General features: G+C 43.0%; 1 protein-coding gene across 5 annotated transcripts in view; it reads right to left on the bottom strand.

Annotated features, from left to right (window-relative positions):
• The window catches only part of GAREM1 (GRB2 associated regulator of MAPK1 subtype 1), a 208,884-nt gene that overhangs the window by 62,791 nt on the left and 123,682 nt on the right, over positions 1-22,411 (bottom strand). Inside the window, exon 2 of one of the 5 annotated variants that reach the window (XM_033435233.2) lies at positions 1,482-1,558. The exons of the other annotated variants lie outside the window; for them this stretch is intronic. Within the exon in view, the coding sequence (XP_033291124.2) occupies positions 1,482-1,494 (13 nt within the window). The 5' untranslated portion in view covers positions 1,495-1,558. The remainder of the gene's footprint in view (positions 1-1,481; positions 1,559-22,411) is intronic. 5 annotated transcript variants of the gene reach the window in all.

Below are 22,411 nucleotides of genomic sequence, written 5' to 3'. Positions count from 1 at the left end.
ATGAAGCAATGCATAAGTAACTGCAGGTTTTCACAGTTATAAATAAAAGGTGAACTACATTACTATACACAAGGTTTGTTTCTGAACTACAGATGAATGTTTTCACTCAACAAAGAAAGAAAGCAATGGTGTACTTAAAAATCATTCAAATGTGAATAAGGTACAGAACCTCAAGACATATTTTTCAGGGACCGATCCAACCAAAGAACAGATTAGATAAGCAACTGGAACTGTCTTCCAGGATGAAACAGTCTTTCAGCACCAGGATGTAATACACAAGGGGAAAAAAGTAGTCACCAGTGAGTAAGACTTCAAATTTATGGGTCCATTTGGTGGGAATTTGGTGGGAATACCCAGAATCATCTGACAGAGACATCAGATATTTGCCAACACTTCCAATTATCTGCAACTGTAATTTATATTTTCTAATTTGTTAGCAGAATAACAAAATAAATTGTAGATTTGGAAGCCAAGTCGAGCTACCATCACTAAACCAAGTATAGTTTATGAAAGTCTACAAATTATCTTTCCACGAGCATGAAATAGTTTAACTTATTTTAAAATGTTGATCAATATTTTAGAAAAACTTTCCGAAGGCAGGAGGATCTGTATGCAGGCCAAGTGGTCTGTAGATGTACAATCTCTGAGTTAACAGATTACCTGAAAGCTACATGCCTATACTAAATTCCATTCTGTCCCTTCAGAAAGACATTCACAAGTCAAGGATGTGTCACCAAATCCTAACACTTTCACATCAGATGAGACATCACCCTACAGAATAGTGCTGCCTCACAGAAATACAATGCAAGCCACACATGCAATTATGTGTTTTATGATGGCCACATTAAAAAAGTAAAAAGAGGTGAAATTTATTTTAATAATATGGTTCTATCTAAACCAATACATCTAAATTCAATATAAGAATCATTAATTAAATTTTTTCCACATTAAGTCTTTTAAATCCCATGTAGGTTTTACACTTGCGGGACACCTCTGTTCACACTACCCTCATTACAAGCACTCAAAAGCCCATGTGGCTAGTGGTTGCTGTATCCATGTGGGTAGAGAACGTCTCTGCCTTCTCTTAAAACTGCAGATACTGTTCACGTCCGTAAAAAAGATCATGTGATGGAATACCTCCTGATAAAATAGGATGTTTCATCTCATGAAATAACAGCTTCAGAACGCTTATATTTTCTTTTCCTTGCTGTTTGTCGTGATCGCTGATATTCTGGTTCAAAGAACAGAGCCTGGGTTTCTTGATATAAAGCACCTCTATCCCCTTAACACCGTTTTTCTTCTCTTTCAGTTTGGGTGCTCGTTCTTCAAGCATTCTTTAGTTATTTTTCTCTTGTGTCTGAGATCTCTTACTGTTAGCAGCCTCAAATACATTCTGGCATATGAACCAAATGAATAATCCTATCTGGTGTGTCTGTGATGTCAACAGTAAAGCTGTATAAATTCTAACCTTCTAGTCTCACCTGTGTTTGTCATCTCAGGAAAGATGGACAGGAAGACCTCAGAAGCACACGCATGGGAGCACTGACAAGAATCTATTCTGGGAATGATGAACATACACAGATGAAAGAATAAGAATAAAAACAAAGTAGCAGCTAAATATGACCAAATGTTTTCACATCTGAACATACTGTACATCAGAAAAACTGATTCCTCTCATTCATTCTTTTAACTGTTTATTGAATATCCAATATCATCCATTAACTTCTGTCTCCTCTTTTCCATATAGTTTCTTTATATTGTCCTGTAAGATTTTAGTTCATGTTTCTTTGTGTACATATATTATTATTTTAAACATTTTCTTGTCATATGTTTAATGGTCTAAAACCAAATAAATATTTTATACTTCTTACACCCCACAAATACCTTTAAAATCTAAATGTATCAAATGTTTTAATGTAATGTTTTAAATACCAGGTCATGGGATATATGCAACTTCCTATTTCAGGGGTTGGCAAACTTGTTCTGTAAATATTTTAGGTTTTGTGGGCTAAATGGCCTCTGTTAACAACTATTCAACTCTGGCGAAGTATCTCAAAAGCAGCCACAGATGATATGTAAATGAATTACAACATCTGTGTTCCAATCAAACTTTACAAAAACAAGCAGCAGGTCAGATCTGGCCCTGAGGCCACACAGTTTGCTGACCTCTGTCCTGCAGGGAGACATCAAGAAATGAAAGACATCAGACATCAGAAATGAAAATGACCAACACACCTAAGTAGTTATCCTGAGGTCTCTTGTAAGGTAGTTGAAACTACACCCTAAGCCGGCCCATGTTCATCTTAGAATGGCAGTTTTCCCTTTAAATACGAGTCTAAAATCAAGATGTGTTAAGCTGCACATGAGGATTGTATTAGGAGAATAATGCAAATGAAAAGCAAACGTGCCCACCTCCTCTCACTGTATTTTATGGCTTCTATTCTCCTATAAAAGAACAGGACCCTCTCAGATGAGTCAAGTTGAAGTTTTCTGGGAAAGATGCTGAGCCGTTGTGTTGCTCTGTTCCCTGTGACTGCTGTAGCCTGGAAGTCGGAACTTGTCAGAGTCAAATCCTGGAGCCAATTTAAAGAGTTAAGAGCCGGTTTCCTGACAAAATGTGAAATCAATTTATACAACACATCTTCCCACAATCCCCACATGGAGGAACTAATTTTTTTAACAGACCATTTCATGAATAACAGAGTCTTTGTGCCACCAAATGAAAACATTTGGAGATCGCTGAAACATCTGTTCTGAGACGTTACTGTCAAAACCCTGTTCCCGGAGAGGGAGGAAACTGCATTGTCTTTCAACGGTTTTGTTAATTTCATAAACCATCTCCATTGTGAGAGCTGTTCTCTCAGCAGGACCCTGAAATTCCCAGGAACGAATCCAACACCACGATCCTCGATGACAGGTTAAAGAAATTGAAGGTAATATGTAAAAAGCAAAGACTGGTACTATTATTGCACTGTTTTCATGATGTGCTTCTAAAACTATATTACATAATTAGTCTGCTGACAGGGAATAACTCTCATCTAGAAAATATCCATTCTTTGGTGTGTGTCCCTCAAGATAATCACAGTGATTCGCCTCAACAGAGATGATACATTAAGCACAGACAGCTAAGAGGCCCAAAGTCCTACGTGAGGCGTCTAAGTTTCAAGCACCTGTATGATGCTGAACAGACAGTAGGACCACACACTCTCCTTCACTCAGAGGGAAAAAAGGTCACTTGTCAGAAATGAAAAATGGAAATAAATTTTGCTAATTAAGAAGAGACAGCAACGATGCTGAGATGCGTAGAGATAAGAGAGAGAGTCAGAGGTGGTCAAATTCAGTTCTGTCCCGTTTGCTGCTGGCTGGGAAGTTATGGTCAACAGGCAGTGAGAAGTAAGTCTCGTGCTACTGGGAAGGTGGGGCTCCCCATGATTCATGCCTCCCTGGTCCCTATCACGCCTGGTGGTGAGCATGGCCTGTGGTAAATCTCCTTTCACAGCTCTGGTTTTACCGTTCGCCTTCCCTTCAGCCCAGTGGCTGACTTTCTGTGTGTAAATAAAACGAAACGAGAACCAAAACCTCTAGTATCCATCTGTGGGCCTCCCACTCTCTCAGCTCTCCTGGGGGACCCCCTCTATCACCTTGGCTTCAAGGACCACCTACAAGCTGACAGCACACCAACATTCCCTCCAGCCAGATCTCTCCTGAATTCCGCATTGGTCTACCGAATACCTGGTGCATATCTCCAACACTTCTTCCACAAAGATCTCTCTCAAAATCAACACATGCGGGGCTTCCCTGGTGGCGCAGTGGCCGAGAATCCGCCTGCCAATGCAGGGGACACAGGTTCGATCCCTGGTCTGGGAAGATCCCACATGGCGTGGAGCAACTAAGCCCATGTGCCACAACTACTGAGCCTGTGCTCTAGAGCCCGTGAGCCACAACTACTGAGCCCACGTGCCCGTGCGCCACAACTACTGAGCCTGTGCTCTAGAGCCCATGAGCCACAACTACTGAGCCCGCGTGCTGCAACTACTGAAGCCCGCGTGCCTAGAGCCCGTGCTCCGCAATGAGAAGCCACCGTAATGAGAAGCCCGCGCACTGCAACGAAGAGTAGCCCCCGCTTGCCGCAACTAGAGAAAGCCCACGCGCAGCAGTGAAGACCCAACACAGCCAAAAATAAATAAATAAATTAAAAAAAAATCAACACATGCAAAACTGAACTCATCTTTCTACTTTCTGAATCAAGCAGCCACCCAAGTCAGAACCCCGGGTGGTCATCCTTAACCCCTCCCTTTCCCTAATCCCTCACGTTCAACTGGTGTCAATTCAACTCCATTCCCTTTCTTGAACAAACTACAACATCTCTCGCTTTGGCCAGTTTTACCAGTTGATTGCTTTACCCATTGACTTCCATTCCAGAAAACTATTCTTTCCACTAGTGCTTAAAATTAAAGTTGAATCATATTTTAAATGAGGATAATTTGCAGAGGATTTATTTACAACAGGGTCACTGATGATGGTGTGGGTGGGCTGCAGGGGAAGCAGAGTGAGAAGCTAGGGACAGTATCAGAGAAGAGGTCACCACCATAGGCCTGTGGTGCCAGGGGGAGGGACTAGTTACAGGAAGGAGAACGTTATGTAAATAAGGTTGCCCTGAGAAGGGGAGAAGCAGCTGTTCCCAAGCTATCCTTCAAGGGAGCCATGAAGCTGGAGAATATAAAGACCATGACCAGCTTCCTCCCTTGACCCGCCCATCTCCTGCTGGGGCTATCTATCCAATGGCTGAACTTAGCTGGAAATCAAAGGGCATGAGAGTCTGCTGATTTCGCCCTGCTGGTCAGCCTCTGGGGAGGGGCAGGGTGGAGGCAGTGGAGGACAGACTGGGGGCGGGGGTGTATGCCCTTCTACCCTCTGATTAAAAGACTTTGGTGGCCTTCCACCTCCTGTAAAATTTAACTTTGTAGAGAATATATAGGCCCTCCAAGATCTGACCCTTACTTTCCTCTCATTATGCTAAAATCCATCTAGATCCATCCACAGTGAATTATACTTCTTCTTATACGGAACTCAAGATCTGGAATGCCTTTTCTCTATTCCCAGGTTTGGCCAAGCTATTCATCCAAAACCAATTCACGCTTCACCTACTCTATCAAAAATCTTCTTAGCTCAGGTATATACCTGGCCGCACTCTTGTGTGATCTCATTGTCTATAGATCTTTATCCAAGCATGTAAATTTTATCATTCTCATTTGTTTACATGTCTTTGTAAACTAAACAGTAAACTCTCTAAAGAAGGCAGGGGGTGTGTCAATCACCTATTTATTCCCGGTGCCCAATACTGTGCAAGACACATAGCAGCTACTTAATAAATAACAGCTGAATGAGGGAATGAATTTCAGTATGAGCTCAAGTCCAATGTCATCCATGAAGCTCTCCCTCACAACCTCAGCCCATGCTCATCTTTGTTCATATTTATCACCGGAGTTTGTTGAACTATTCCCTACTTATTTCACCTGTTTTTGTATTGTTCTCTTAGACCACAAGCACCCTGACAGCAGGAATCATGTCTTCTGCTTCTCTGACAGCTCAATTTGAGTCCATACTAGAAACTTACTAAATGCTTGCTTTGAAGAACAGGCGTTCAGAGTAGGAGAAATACATATATATGTGTGTATGTAAATATACAGAATAGGTATGTATTTCTTCCAGAGTACCAAAATCAAATATTTACATGACCAGAGAAGCTGTAAATTAGTAAAATTAGTAAAAAGGTGGAGATGGCCACCTCAGAGCTCCAGCACCTGCTGATTTCCAGAGGCAGGAAATCTGGATTTTTTAAAAAATGTAAATGCACCTAGTTATTAATAGTTTTTAATGATTCACTCAAATAAAAAAGTCTCCTCTAACCCAGGGACTACCCTGGGTTTCTACGAGACAGGAGGGAGTGGCTGTGGTTTGAACAGGGCTTAACACAATACTGATTGACGTGATGCCATGTGAGTGGGCAGATATCAGGAAATATTTGAGAAATTTAGGTGGGAAGTCTAGCCTCTTGGGGTGCTTCCTTTTCCCTCAAATTGAAAGGATGACTTTAAGTGGGAGGCCTCCGTTTACAGCTTTTAGCCTAAGCTTATGAGCAAGCTCATTTAAGACCTACACTGCTGACAGCCTTCTGCCTGGACATAGCCGAGCTCCCTCTACTTCTGGCCTCTACCACAGGTATTCCATCTAAACGTGGTAACGGATGATGGTAGGTCTTGCCTGACTCTGAAGGCCAGAACATGTTAAATGGCAGCACTGACAAAGAATTAGAAGAGGGAATCGCATACCAAGTGACCAGCTTCTTAAGAAAGAGACTCGACAGGATGTGGAAAGACAAAATAACAAAAGAAAAAGGAGTCTGAGCCTCTGGACTGGAGCCATGTCAGGATGACTCCACCGAGAGCCTGCTTTCAATCGAAAGGTGTTCACACACACATTACCTCACTCAACAATCCACAGTAGTGGGCGGGGATTATTAGAGACTTTACCCACGAGGAAACTGAAGCTGGCAGAGATTAAGGAATATGTCTTTGGTCACAGCAAGTCAATAGCGAGCCCAGGACAGTCACTCGTGCGTTCTCATCCTAAGCCCACTTTTACTGTGCTGCTTCCCCAAGCCACTAATACCTCCCTCCTCAGGATGAGGTTGACAGAGAGAGGAGCTGACTGTGCCTTGTCGGTTACTGAAAAAATTCCCCAAAGTTAGTAGGAAGAAGGGTCATTTACTATTTACATATGCAACGAATTCTTCTTTGATAGTGTGGAGGGCTATTCAGATGGTCCTGTTTAATCCCCACAATGACCCTGGCAACTGGTTACATGATAAAACCTATCTTCACTTCTGGGTAACTTAGGGTGACTGGAGCAGAGAAGGTACACAGTGTCACCAATAGTTCACCCATTCGGTGGAAAGAGAACCCAGCTACTCTTTCTAATCTCTAGCATTGGAACTAGTCGCTGGGATGAAGCAGCTGCTTCTATTAAGGATCAAAAACCCACATTAAAAAAAAAAATCAAGGTTCTAATAAGTAAAAAGCAATTTTATTTGAGGTAGGATCCTTTTGGAGAAATAGAAAATGATCTATTTATCTACATTAAAGAGTTACATAAAAAGTTACAAACAGCAAAAGTAAAACTTCAATTTTTATTTGTAGAGCTTAAAATCACATAGTACAAAAAAATGAAGGGGAAAACAAAGGTTAAGAGAAAATGGGAAGCAGGGAAAATGAGGCGAAAAGGAGATACGGAAACAAATTTAAAAAAGAAAATGAGACAGAAATTGATGCAAGAAAAAAAATTACACACGGATAAACACAATTTCAACCCAGACAAAGGAGAGGAAGACCCCACCAACGCAGATGGACAAAATATGGACGTACACGACACAGACAGACTTTAAAGCTATGTTGTCATTTTACAACTACAGGCAAAAATGAAGGTATTCTGTATAGAATCAAAGTTGAGGTCTAGGAGTTTTCAATACTACGGTTCATATGATATATGCTTCTCTTCCATGCCTTATGGAAGTATTTAAAAAGGAAAAAGAGAGCCAAACTGCATGTCCAAAGTGTGGGGAGGGTGAGGAAAACACTCAAGGATTTTAACATTCCACCATTCTTCCTCTATTGAAACATGACCCCTTTCTTGGATTCTCGTTTGCTCCCTTTTCCACAGCCCAACAGTAAACTCCCACACACCAGTGGGACCACAGAGGAGAGACAATAATACAAGCAGCTGCTCAAGCTGTGGTTTTCATTAGGAAAAAAAGTGCCTTGATTATAAGGGATTTAGTTTTGAACCTTCAGGCCAAAACTGAACTGATTAAAACTCCATGTAGAGAAACACGAATGGTTTCTTAAAACTCTGATGTAGAGCGTACTCGGCATAATCAAAGGGGGGGTGGGGAGAATCATCAAATTTTAACGCCCACCTTGGCTCAGTGCATGGACTTAAAGATGGAAAAGCTAGCAGAGACACTCAATGAAAACATACTGTAGAGGTCCTAAATGGCATTTCTGTAAGGGCTAGGGGTACATTTTCACCAAATTCTTTAGCTACAAAAAGCGAGGCAATCAAGCCATAAAAAAGATGTAGAGGAAATGTGAATGCTTATTACTAAGAAAAAGAAGCCAATCTGAAAAGGCTCCAGACTGTATCATTCCAACTATATGACACTCTGGAAAAGGCAAAACTATGGAGACAGTAAAAAAGTCAGTGGTTTTCAGGGATTAGTGGAGAGGGAGAGATGAGTAGGCAGAGAACAGAGGATTTTCAGGGCAGTGGAACTATTGTGTATGATTCTATAATGGTGGATACATGTCATTATACAGTTGTCTGGACACATAGAATGTACAACACCAAAAGTGAACTGTTATTTAAACTATGGCCTTTGGGTGATAATGATGTGTCCATGGAGGTTCATCAGTTTTAACAAAGGTACTATGCTGGTGGGGGATGGTGATATGGTGGAGGCTGTATCTGTGTAGGGGAAGGGGGTATATGGGAAATCTCTGTACCTTCCCCTTTAATTTTGCTCTGGAACTAAAACTACTCTGAAATAAAGAGTACGTATGTGTATATATAAATACATACACATATACATATATACACACACACCAACAAGGCAACTCTTTAAAGGCTTGCAGTCGATACAAGAGCAGAGCTGAGGTATGGCACTCCTGGAGCCAGGCATGCTCTGTTCTCATGGCTTAGCACGTACTCATTGGTTATCATTTTGCCTCTACATCTTCACACAGCAGTTAAGCATATGAACTTCTGGAGTTGAAATCCTGGCTCTCCCTCCCACTGGGCAACTTTGGTTAAGTCATGACCTTCTACACCTCCGTGTGTCTCCTAGTTCCATAATGCAAGGGCAGTAACACTAACATAACATCAGCTATTGGGATGATTAAACTTACATAAAGGGCTTCACCTGATGAGAGGCACTTGATAAGGGCTCAATGAACATCAGAGCGAAGTCAAATGAGACAAAGATGTACCTGTCACGAATGAAAAGGAATGTCATCACGATACTCTTTGGAACGTTGTACTGGTTAGGAGAACAGCGTTAGCTCCTTCTTATATTAATCTGGGCAAAACTCCAGAAGAGGAGCCATTAAGAAGCATTCTAAATTTAAAGAAGCGGCACAACTGGCAGCCAGATAGCTGGGAGGAAGAGAGGAGAAAGAAATGCTGAAGATGTGGATTCAGGGTGGAGCACGGCCACCTGGTTCTGGGACAGAAAGACAAAGCATGGGAGATGGCCAATTTTATCTTCTCTACGACAAGCTGCCTACTGTACCCTCTGCTCAATGCAGAGCAATTCCAGTTAGAATGTCTCACACTCAAAATACAATTACTCTAATATGTTTGTGACCACAGTGCTGTGGATGAGAGTCCTACGCTTATTAGAAATCAGTCAAAATTGCAGTAAAAAAACAGAAACTCTAGTAAAAGGAAAAGGCCCTACAGGACAAAGAGCCCTTCGTTCCTGTTAAATCTTTTTCTTTTAATTAAAAAACGGAGAAGCAATAGCCATGCTGTGGCTCTGAGACCTAGGGCTCCATTTCTGTTCAAGGGTTTCATGAATGGCATGCTTTCAAACAGTAAATACATACCTATGTCCGACACTCCAGAGCCATCGGAAGGTTTCCCCCTCCACCCCTTCACCAGAGAACTACTCTCTCCTCTTTGGTTTGCTTTGGTCTTTGCTGACAACACATCCCTGCACTTGCTCCCTTTTTGCAAAGCTTCATTTTCATCCAAATGCCTCCACTTTTATTCAATGCAGATCGAGCTCACTGAGCATTCTCTAGTGCCTTTCAGGTCTGTCCCTGTTCCATGTTAAACAGGCTGTGGTGTGAGCGCAGGGCTGCGCTCAGTAAAATATTCCATCCAACGGGAGCAGTTATGTAAACAGGGCTGCTTCTGGCAGGAATGTCTGATGGGATAAACAAGGCTGGAGAGAAGAAGGACTCTTACAGAGAGGAGTGACTTTGTCAGGGCACAGAGATACATTTAAATAAAAATACTCTTGTTTCTAATGTAAGATCAGGCTTTTAATAAACCTAAATCTCTGGGGGAAATTTAAAAAGAACAATAAGGGGTGAGTCAGTGACTGTGATTTCTGAAACTGTGCTAAGGGGATTTGACTTTTTCCTTTTCTGGTTGTAGAATTTTATTTCTTTAAAAATAAAAACCAAAAACATTTAACGTGCCAGGGATGTTAGAAGGCGACTGTAAGAATTTATAACATTTGAGAACCCATATAGATGCTGAATGGAAATGATGGCTAATAATCTGTCAAATTAGGAGTAATCATCAAAAAATTGGTAGATTATATCCATGTTGATACAGAGGCTTAACACTGTCTTCATTAATATTTGGCTCCTAGGAAGAGGGATGAAAGTGCAGCATTTGGCCTTGCAAATATATACAAAATATATATATGCAAATATATATAGAAAATTCACTATACTAAGGTGATGATAGCTTACAGTGAAGAAAACCAGTATCAAAGAAAACAAACAGGAATTGCAATACTTGAAACTGACACCTACTTCATGGGATTGTTGCAAAGATTAAATTAGGCCATGTATGTACAAGAATATTCAGCAAAGAGCAGTATGCATTTGATTAATAGTAAGATAATAAATATTGTTTTCTTATTGCCTGGATTCAATAAGAGAACTGAAAATAAGGGCTGAGTTCATTTTCCCTCCCTATTTTAACTATTAGTCAAACTAATATAACAGTTCAAAGCATATGATTTATTTACTTAGTACTCTGTTCAAGGCAGCGTGCAGAGTGCTAAGGATATTTCAGACACTCAGAGATTACTGGGAAAAAAAATACAAGTCTCTGTGTTTCCTTCTCTCTCATTTACATACATTTGAATTTTTCCAACACCTATCCAGTTTTTTAAAAAAATTTATTTAATTTATTTATTTTTGGCTGCGTTGGGTCTTTGTTGCTGCACGTGGGCTTTCACTAGTTGCGGTGAGTGGGGGCTATACTTCCTTGTGGTGCAAGGGCTTCTCACTGCTGTGGTTTCTCTTGTTCTGGAGCACGGGCTCTAGGTGAGCGGGCTTCAGTAGTTGTGGCTCTCGGGCTCTAGAGCGCAGGCTCAGTAGTTGTGGCGCACAGGCTTAGTTGCTCCGTGGCATGTGAGATCTTCCCGGACCAGGGCTCGAACCCGTGTCCCCTGCATCAGCAGGCAGATTCTCAACCACTGTGCCACTAGGGAAGCCTATCCAGTTTTTAAGATGTGAATAATTTAGGGTAGCATGTTTAGCGTGCCCTGTAAATAATTCATAAATCTGAAGTGATTACATGGTTGATAAACCTAATCACTATAGGATACAGTGAGACAGGACCTGAGTTCATGCGGGCTGATATCATCAACTCCCTGTAAGTAGAATAGACAATGTCAACAGATAGATTCTTTCAGCAATTACACTCTATTTCCACCTGGAGTCCAGCTGAAACTTTCCAAGGCCAGAATAAGGGTGTGCTGACATTGTTTTCATGAGTGTTATTCTTACTAGTCAGTGAGAGGCAGCTTATTCTTCTAGCCTTCTGAGTCATTTCAACTTATACAAACACTTGTGGAATGAATGAATTTCGAGAGAGTTTGGGAAATGGAAGACATCATTATATTATGTGACAAAGATAACTGGAAAAGATATTCAGACTTCGGTGTGGTAAAACTGGCTCACTGTGCAGAGAAAAACTAAAAATGAATCCCTACCTGACATCACCTACAGGCAAGGAAGGACTTCAGAAGCAGAAACTACAGGGCCAAATAACGATTACATTACATTAAAATTAAGGATTTCTGTTCAGTAGAGGATTTCATGGGAAAAGTTGGCAGAGCAGTGATGGAACAGATGACGCTTGCGAAGCCCAAAACTGAAAAGAGATTGATATCTGAACTGGTCCATGTAATGCTGCAAATCACCAAAAAAGACACCACCGCTAACACAACGGTAGGCCAGAAAATGAACAGACAATTTACCAAGAAGGCTATCCTAAAGAGCAGGAGGCAGGGAAAAAAAAAAAAAAAAAAGTATCAGGCAGGTGACAAGAAGCTGAATAGTCAAATAAATGCAAATGAAGAGCTATTACTTCACATTCATTAGACAAAAATGGTGAATTCCTGATGTGGGTAAGGAATCCTGTTAGACTGTGATGGGAGTGAGGCTGGGGCAGCCATTCTGGAGAGCGATCTGACACCAGGTAGTAAAATTAATTCTACAAACTTCTAAGGCCGGCAGTTCCACTCCTGGATTCACATCCCCAAGAAATGTTCAAACAAGAGCATAAGGAGAATGCAGGAGGATGCTCAGAGCAGCAGGGTTTTTGCTGCCCATTCTTGGGAGAGCATATGAACACACAGTAAAACAAGAATGGATTTTAAAAACATAGTGGATCCTTGTAAGGCACAGGGAACTATATTCAATATCCTGTGATAAACCATAACGGAAAAGAATATGAAAAAGAATGTGTATATATGTATAACTGAATCACTTTGCTGTGCAGTAGAAACTAACACATTGTAAATCAACTATATTTCAATAAAATAAATTTAAAATAAGTAAATAAAAACATAGCGGATCCTTAAAAACACAGGGCTGAATGGAAAAAAAATATGAGACTTAAAACACAGTATAATTTATGTAAATCTAAAGTACTTGCACATAAACCATTGTGCTTTCATAAAAACACATCCAAAGAAAAAAGGCACCAGAAACACATTTAAATGGTTGCATATGGGAGGGTGGGAAGGTAAAGGACTATCATGATGAAATAGAATAAATAAACTCTTCTCCCAGACTGTTATTTCTAGAGAAAAATCTATCACTAGTATCTTTAACACTTTACTATATCAGGAAGGAAAGAATAAAGGAAAGAAGGGAAGGAAAAAAGAAAGAAGAAAAGAAGGGAAAAATTTGAATGTCTTACAGGTCAAGCATTGGGTTTGATCAACACATTAAAAATATTCTCCCTTGAAACAACAGGTGCCTTACAGCATTCTCCTCAAAATTCATACAGGCCCCCCCAGAGAAATATGCCAACATAACTAGACCCTAGCCTTTGAAGTGAATGCGAAATACCTTCCAACCTAACCACGTACTTTATCACAAAAAATCTGTTCCTCCTTCTTTTATTTCATCATTTCCAACAAACTGATGTCATACTAAGTCCCCACCCCCCCAACCCGTTCCATTCTATTGCCATCCATTGTGTGGGTAGCAAAATCTAATCATCTTAAGAACATTTCTCTCCCACACTTAAACCCATGAAGAATGGTCTGCGGGTTACAGCCCTTCCTGTGTTATGTACTCTATACCAATAAGAGCTTCTCAACTGGTTTCAGAGATTGTGAATTTACTATTGCTCTGTGTATACCACGGATTCCTAAGCAGACCAAGATGAAATTACTAGTCATATGGAAATTGGTGAAAATTGATTGGAACAGCTTTCAGGGGTGCAACCAAATGTATATTAAACTGTTAATAACACTGTGTGAAAAGACGAAATGCAGGCAAAATAGTAGACCTACAATCTCGCTGTGGAAACAAAGTATTAACCTATGAAACAGGAAATAAGAAAATAAGGTAACACACCATTAAATTCTAAAGGAGACACCACTAGTGGTTCTCAAACTGGTGTATATCAACATCACCTGAGGGCTTGTTACAGCACAGCCTGCTGGGCCCACCGCCAGCTCGGATTCTGACGGTAGGGGCCAAGGACTGAGACTGCATTACTGACAAGTTTCCAGGGGATGCTGCTACTGCCAGTGCCTGTATGGAGTTTGAGAACCCGTAACAACTCCTCATAGAAGAGCCATCAGCTATAATGTTAGAGGAGAGAAAGAATACAATGGCACTGTTGGGACAGAGGAGAAATTGGGACACGAGGGAGGCCCTGAGGGTGGGCTGGGCTTTGGGTGATTCGAGAATGTGGAGGTGGAAGAGTGAGGAGAAAACGCCGGAGGTGGTAAGAATACCTGAGCGCAGGTGGAGCCCTGGGCAGGGCTGGCCTGATGGACTTGGCGACGGGTGGGTGGGCTCCACCTACTGCCATGCTGTGAGCAGAGGACGCCCCGCTGGCGCACGGGGTGTGCGCCTCGCCCAGCGGCCACCCTGCACCGCGACTCCTCACGTGGAAAGCCAGGAGACAGCGCGGCGAAGAGCCCCGACCAACAAGTGCCTGCCACACACTTGTGGCACTTACCATGGTTCCAGTGAAATCAACTATAAAATGAGCTGTAAAAAGTTCATTTCTTCCGGTCACAGGGGAGAGCTGGGGCTGAGTGTCCAGCGTGCTGCCCAGCGTACCTCTGCGATACACACAGACAGACTGGTTGAATGAATGAAGGAGCGCCAGGAAGGCAGGACGTCAGAGCGAAGCTGCCACTGGTCAGGGCACACTGAACTCCTCCTGGCTCCTCCTCTTGCCCTCTTTCAGACTCAGTGCGGAAGCCTATGCCAGCCGTGTATTTTTCTCCTCCCCCAGGCAGAGCCAAAGGAGCCCGGCACAGGGAAGGCACCCCAGAACCAAGTCCTGCAACTCCAAAAAGGGGGGGGGGCAAAGAAGGAGGGAAGGCACTTGAGTCTCCAGCTACAGAATCCCCAAGGGCGTTGCCCTCACGGGCAGCCTGGATTGACAACCCACACCCTCTTCCTATTCCAAAGTACACAGTCAGTCCTGGGATGTCCGGAGGGGAGGAGGGGAAAGGGCGATGTCTGCTCCCACCTCTGGGTAGAGAGAGCACAGTCCCTTCCCACTGGCCAGCTGACAGGAAGCTGTGAGGACTGAGTGGGACAGGGCCCAGGAAAGAGTTCAGTGCGGTGCTTGGCGCTTAGTGCTTCGTACGTGGAAACGACCTCATACACGTCCCTGCAAGTCTGCTTGAGCCCTCTCCTGGGAACAGTGGCACAAAGGAGAAAGAGTATGGGGACCAACATGGTGGTCTATGACATGGATTGAAATGACAATAACAAAAACATACACTGCAGGGTTTAGGGGGTGAAAATTTTTTTTTTCCTCAGGTAAGTTGAAGCTGAGATGATAAAGGGGAAGTGTATTCAGCAGTCAGTGGAACTTTGGAATGGGAGAGGTCAAGAGTAAAGAGTCACCTATAGGAGGTGACACTGGAAGCTGGGAGGGTTAGGTTTTCTGTAGAGATGAAGAGAGGGAGACGTGAAGAGAAGGGGTGGGGGAGAGGGAGGGAGAGAGAGAGAGAGAGAGAGAGAGAGAGAGAGAGAGAGAGAGAGAGAGAGGGAGGGAGGGAGGGAGGGAGGGAGAGGGAGAAAGAGAAAGAGAAACAGGCAGAGTCTTAAGGCCAACACAGCAGGGATGAACCAAAGAAGACAAAGAAGGAATTGAAAAGATGGAGAGAAGCCAGGAGAATGGACCGCCACGGACAGTGGGAGGTAGAGTTTCAAGGACGGCTCCTGCTGGTGTCTGGTGTTACAGAGTCAAGGAGAAGGAATGGAGAAGACCAGGGCTCTGGCCGTTACAAGTCATTATGACTACAAGAGCCAGGTTTTAGGAGGCAGGAGTGCATCCTCAGAAGACGAAGGCCCCTAAAGGCACTGTTGGGATCCAGTTCTCCAAGTCAGGACTTCAAGAGTTCCCAAGTAACTGACATTACTTCTCGAGCTAGCTAGCTAAACTCCAACCAAGTGGGAAACTGGCTACTGGTTTTCATTCAGGAGAGCCCCAAATACTGCAAGTCTGTGTGACTTCCTGTGAAGAGGCGGCTGGCTCACAGCAGCACATCTCATCCTTTGCCTCATTAGCTGCTCCAAAGACTCTTCCCGTGCTGACAATGACGCTTCACCTGGTGTTGATTTCTTTTTTTTTTAAATTTTGGAATTATCTCTAGGTACTCAACCCTGGTGTAAATAATGGGGGTGAGGGTGGGAGCAGCTGTGACTAGTTTGGGGAAAAGATGCCGATCTCTATGCAGGCTGGAGTGTGATCTGTAGGGAGAATGGAGCAGTCTGTTTCTGTTCCACCCAAGCCTGAGAGCGACCACCAAGCAGGCCAGCCCCTGCAGTGCTCGGAAGGACGATTCAGGACAGGATTCATCAGGGACGCTAAGGACCATACTGAACACCCAGCAGTTAGGAACACTGTGAAACTACAGTCAGAAAGAAGCAAGTGTCTGGAGACAGAGAAAGAGCAAAGCCTCACACAAACCGTAACCGAGCCAAATGCTTCAACTCCCAACCTAATTTAGCCACTTTCCCATCAGAAAAATCCCTAGGAGAAGAGAGAGTGTTATAGAAGGCTTAGTCAATCAGACCGCAAGGGGTGCCAATTTCCAAGGCAGTTCTGATGAGTGATGAGAAAGTCCAGTGGTATATTTCAACTCCCCTGGGAACACCTTTGAGAGAGATGATACCCGGAGATGTCAGAATTGTTATTTTTGTGGAAATAAAATCTGCTGCCAAGTTTTTATTTACCAAAACCTCTCACCTTAAAGGAAAAATACACAGAAAAGTGCAAACACTCTAAAACTGTTACATACCGGGGTGGCGGGAGGGAGGATGGAAAAGGAAAGCAAGGATGGTCTTGATACTTTTCTAGCCCAAGTAACAGAAGAAAAAAGCTCCAACTTTACGTGGCAGCAGATGATTTCCTGAGTGCGGTTCTACTTGGGAAGAGAGAGACAGTAAAAGTTGGAGTTGTTTTGAAGGACACAAGCTGTCCTGACATGATATAACCTATTACTCATATTTTTTTTTTCTTTTTGTCTCTTTTCAATGTAACTTTGACAAGAACTATGGCTATCCCAATCTTATCTTCTTCCCTTATAATATCCCTCTTGAGCTAAACAGAGAAATATGACCCCCATTAGATGATCACTTCTCTGCCTTTTCTCGGTGAAAATCCCAGAATTCTTTCTTTCCCTCCTCTTGGCAGAGATGGGAGAGTTTGGAGTAGGAGATGTGTGGGAACAATCAGGAGACTTGGCAGAAATAGTGGAGACACCTGCACCAGATGGGGGTGGTTGGTATCACTCTATCTTCTCCAGCTAATGCCCACTCTGAAGGGGGAACTTTCAGGATCGCTCCTTCCACCCACTCCTTCCTTCCTCCTCAAATATAACCACCTCCCCCCACTGCTAATTTTCAAATCGGCACAATGATTAATGACCCAGGCAAGCACTTAATTTCCTGTCCAGTAGTACAAGGCTGATTTCCAATAAAAGAACTCACTCAAGACAACTATTTCCTCTCTGCAGCTTCTAATCTTGTATTGAATTGTGGGCATTCTTCCCTCTCAGTGTGAAAGCAGAATCAATTTTTGAACTTCCATTTGGTGAATATTCCAAAGAATCACAGAATGCTAACGCTGGAAGGGACCTTAAAGGCAATGTAATTCGACCTCCTCTTTTCTTGCAATTCAAGCAGGACTTAAGAGGAAGGCTTTGCCTTACATCTTCTCTGTGCACTTGGTCAAGCAGCAAGTGAGGAGGGAATTACTATCATTAAAGCACACACCTTGGGTCCTCACTGGTCTCATTATGGAGTTACCTTTAATGAAAGTCAATTTTATTTTTTTAAATTTATTAAATTTATTTATTTTTGGCTGTGTTGGGTCTTCGTTGCTGCGCGCAGGCTTTCTCTACTTGCAGCGAGCGGGGGCTACTCTTTGTTGGGGTGCGCGGGCTTCTCATTGCGGTGGCTTCTCTTGTTGTGAAGCATGGGCTCTAGGTGGGCGGGCTTCAGTAGTTGTGGTGCACGGGCTCAGTAGTTGTGGCTCGCAGGCTCAGTAGTTGTGGCTCGTGGGCTCTAGAGCGCAGGCTCAGTAGTTATGGCGCATGGGCCTAGTTGCTCCGCGGCATGTGGGATCTTCCCAGACCAGGGCTCGAACCCACGTCCCCCGCACTGGCAGGTGGATTCTTAACCACTGTGCCACCAGGGAAGCCCAAAACAGTCAATTTTAAATTGGGAACTAATCACCATGGGAGAATATTTCTGCAATTATGGGCTCAGGCAAAACAAAACAAGTGTCAGTCAAACCCTTCAGATACAGCAACACAATTACCATGTTCAATTACCTCAGGTCTCCTTAAACACCCACTGAAGATGTAATGAGTTGTCCTGATTAGAACTACATGTATCCATCACTTGTCTTATTTCTCAGAAATGATGGATAGATAACTCCATTGCTTCCTGTGAAATGAATTCCGAAAAGCAGAGGTCCCTCAACAAGATGCTAATGGCTGCATAATATAGTACCTTCTTTAGATGCATGATCTCCCATAGACAATTTTAGTTACAATTCAGGAAATGCTCCCTGGGTTGATCACAAAATTTTCTGAAATTCACAAGGGAGGGTATGCAAATGACAAGGAATGGGTTGTGTTGATGGTGGGTTGAGAGATGGCGGAGTGACCACAGTAGCAACAGAGCATGTTGGAAGCTGTGAACATTAACACTGGACTAAAAGTAATGGACGTGAAGTGAAACACCCCAGTGTATCTCTAGCTCTACTTACTAGTTGTGTATCCTTCCCCAAGTATTTTATTCTTTTTGAGGCTAGGTTTCCTTGTCTGCAAACAAGCAATAATTAAGGCCTGCTGGAACATTGTAAAAATCGTATTAGATACTAGACATGAAAGTACCAATCACACAGCACCTAGCAAATACTGGTGCTCTATAAATACTTCTTGAATTTAAGTATCTTAATTCCCTGACAATATGCATTTTTTTCAGTTGAAACATCTTGATTGCCATAAACAACACAAACACAGGGATTTATATAGCATTTTATTACTATAAAAGTTAGCATACAGCAACCATAGGATCCAACAAGTCAAATTTCCATTGGCTCTGACCTATTCCCCACTCAAACGCTCTGATGAACTAAAAATCAAATATGGGTCATAAACGGCCACAGAACTTAATGACATCAATCTGAACACTGTAATGAGGTGAAGCTTGAAGGCTAGAAAAAGCATGGACTTCAGACCAGAAGAGCTCTACCTGACCAGCAACACGACCTTAGATTATTTAACCTTCCTGAAACTTACCCTCCTCGTCTATAAAGTGAGAACCCTACCAGCGACTCCACAGGTTGTTATGAGGATTAAATAATATTAGCAGATGTAGGTAACACAGCCAGCTAGAATCAGTCCCTCGACTCAAAGTAGGCAACCAAAAATGGTAATTGCTGAAAATATGCAGTCCAGGGGTCTTTAGGTGAATACTATTTCTCTGTTTCCACTTATTTTATAAAACAACTGTTCTACCTACTGCACAGATTTGTCATGAAAATTCAGTGAGATAATCTAGGAAGTTCAAAACTAGGAACTATTAAATGTCATCTCTATATTCAAGGCAAAGATACATTATGCTTTTGCACTGCCTCTAGGAAATCAATCCCTGGAAAACATAGTTTTTTTTTTTTAATTTTTTTTTTTTTCTTTTTGCGGTACGCGGGCCTCTCACTGTTGTGGCCTTTCGCGTTGCGGAGCACAGGCTCCGGACGCGCAGGTTCAGCGGCCATGGCTCAAGGGCCCAGCCGCTCCGCGGCATGTGGGATCTTCCTGGACCGGGGCACGAACCCGCGTCCCCTGCATCAGCAGACGGACTCTCAACCACTGCGCCACCAGGGAAGCCCCATATGTTTTATTTTTAATGGACTGTTTTTAGCTCCAAGAGATGTCAGAATTGGGACTAACAAAGCCATATGCAATTTTGTTGTGCAGGACCAAATGGAGCTTTGGCTATAAACTTAAACTTCATCCACACAAGCCAAGGCAGATGGTGTTCACAATAAAATTTTTTGAAAAGTTACAATATGTCTGTAAGTACGGGCAATTAATACACATTTTGCACTACAATTCAGTATCTGGTATACAAGCTTGAAAGTGGTAATGCAGGAAAATTCTGTAGCCCTGCGTGCTACTGCTCAGCTTATCCACTTATGGGTGCCTGAGGCCCACTGCTTCCCACCTACATTAGTCATAGGAAAGAAGGACAAGCTTCGCTTTCGTGACCTTTCAGATCCAGGTGATCTAAGGCAGAAAGTTACAGTTTCAAAACTGAAGTCTTCACTACACTTAATCCGATAATGAGTAGGGATATGAAGCTTCAAAATGGCCAAGAGCTAGAGAGCCAGAAGATACTTCCAAGGTTATAGGACGTCTTAGCAGGACGTTATTTTTCTACTGAAAACTCAATTTGTGCCCCATCCTTTCCCAGCCTAAAATTAGCGGGTGGTTTGCTCAATCATCACCCAGAGAACTCAGCCGGCCTACCACTCTCAAGTTGGACAGCACTTCTACTCTAGCTGGCTCTCTTGGAGACAGTATTTTGAATTTCCTTGGTTGAATGCAAAACACATTAGCTAACTAACCAAACAAACTGGAAGGAGGCACAACACAAGACCCAAACCTGGCAGACGTGATGACTGTGAAAACACTCTTAAATGCTACAGGGTAGTAGGGAATGTGACCCAGAGAGTGAAGGAGGTGATTTCTTTAGAGTTTCAATATTTATTTGTCCATAAATATAGTCACCCATAATGTAGAACTAGAAAGGAATGGACAGCAAACCTAAATTCCTCTGGCTTGAAGGAGCCACAGCCCCAGAGGGGTCAAGGCAAGCATATAATCTGGTAAAATTTTTTATTTCTCCTATACTGAATTCAGGTAGGAGTTCTGTAAATATTCATTTTCATATTCATTCATACTCTCTCTCTTTTCCCCTCCCTCCTCCTTTAGAAATGAGATGTTATGGAACAAGGGGTTAGGGAAAGAGGGGAAAGGCTCAACATAAAATGAGAAGACCGAGGTTCAACCCAGCCACTTAATGGCCATCAATCTGGCATAAAAGCTAATATATTTCCTCAACTATAAAATGGGAAAAAAACATGAGATGCTGATTTCTGGGGGTGAGTACATGCACTTTGTTTTTGAAAGGCAATGCAAACTACAAAACAAAACAAGGAAACCATGATGCTTAAATACCTCTAAAACAACAGCAAAGCTCCTGAACTTTATGTAAGTAACAAAGACCTCTGGTTCTTTAAGGTTCTTTTGGATATTTTGGGCACCTTACATATAAGCTCTAGATGATCGGACTAGAATCTGAACCTCACGCAGAGGCTGTCTTCTATAGACCTGCAGCACTTCAGAGCTTTCCTGGAGCAGGCTAACAGCACAGGCAAGGGCCGCTTACTGGGTATGATGGTTGATCGTGTGTGTGTCAACCTGGCTCAGGCACGGTTCCCAGATGCTTGGTCAAACACTATTCTAGATATTTCTGTGAAGGCATTTTTGGGGATGGGATTAACAGTTAAATCAACAGACTGAGTAAAGTAGATTGCCCTTTGTGATGCGGGTGGGCCTCACGCAATCCCTTGAGAAATTAGACTGAGGTTTTCCAAAGAAGGGGGATTCTGCCAGCCATCTGCCTTTGGAAGCAAATGGCAGCTCCTCCGTGGGCCTCCAGCCTCCAGCTTTTGGACTTGCCAGCCTCCACAACTGCATGAACCAATTTCTTACAATCAATCAACCAACCAATCTCTATTTTACACACACCCCCCCCCCCTTATTGGTTCTGTTTCTCTGGAGAAGCCTGACTAACATACTGGGCTTCACCCTTCTTAATTTTATTTAACACTAAACCATGAAAATTTATTAAGTCCTTGGCTTCCATACCAGTTGCTGATGTGAATGCTGGTCCTGTAGCCCATGATGATGGTTAAAGAAGCATACCTGCTATGATTCCTGCACACCTACTAGGTGAAAACACTGTCCTAGTGCTGCAGGCAGATCTCGGAGGGCAGGATTCACATTTCTGTACGTAAGAGTTTCTCTGCAGGCCTCTAAGAAAAACTTCTGAAATAAAAAAATGCTTGAGGGGCTTCCCTGGTGGCGCAGTGGTTGAGAGTCCGCCTGCCAATGCAGGGGACACGGGTTCGTGCCCCGGTCCAGGAAGATCCCACATGCCGCGGAGCGGCTGGGCCCGTGAGCCGTGGCCGCTGATCCTGCGCGTCCGGAGCCTGTGCTCCGCAGCGGGAGAGGCAACAGCAGTGAGAGGCCCGCTTACCGCAAAAAAAAAAAAAAAAAAAAAAAATGCTTGAGGAGCTATCTTTGGGGGCTCCAAGATATCTGGATACAACTAAAAATTCTTGGCAGAAATGACAATACCCTTAAAAATGCAGCAGCTCCCCTCCCTTCCAGTGTCACTGCTGCCAGGTCCTCATAGAGCCTAGGGGCTCCTCACACCGACCTGGTGGGTTTCCTGAAACACCCCTTTCCTTCTCAGTTTGGCAATTGCTGTGCTAGGCACGGGGGATAGAATGGTGGGTGATGTGGTCAGTCTTAGCCTCT

The sequence above is a fragment of the Orcinus orca genome, chromosome 15, assembly GCF_937001465.1.
Source record: "Orcinus orca chromosome 15, mOrcOrc1.1, whole genome shotgun sequence".
NCBI lineage: Eukaryota > Metazoa > Chordata > Mammalia > Artiodactyla > Delphinidae > Orcinus > Orcinus orca.
Note: the sequence above shows the minus strand (reverse complement) of the source record. Positions and strands in the feature narration are given on the sequence as shown.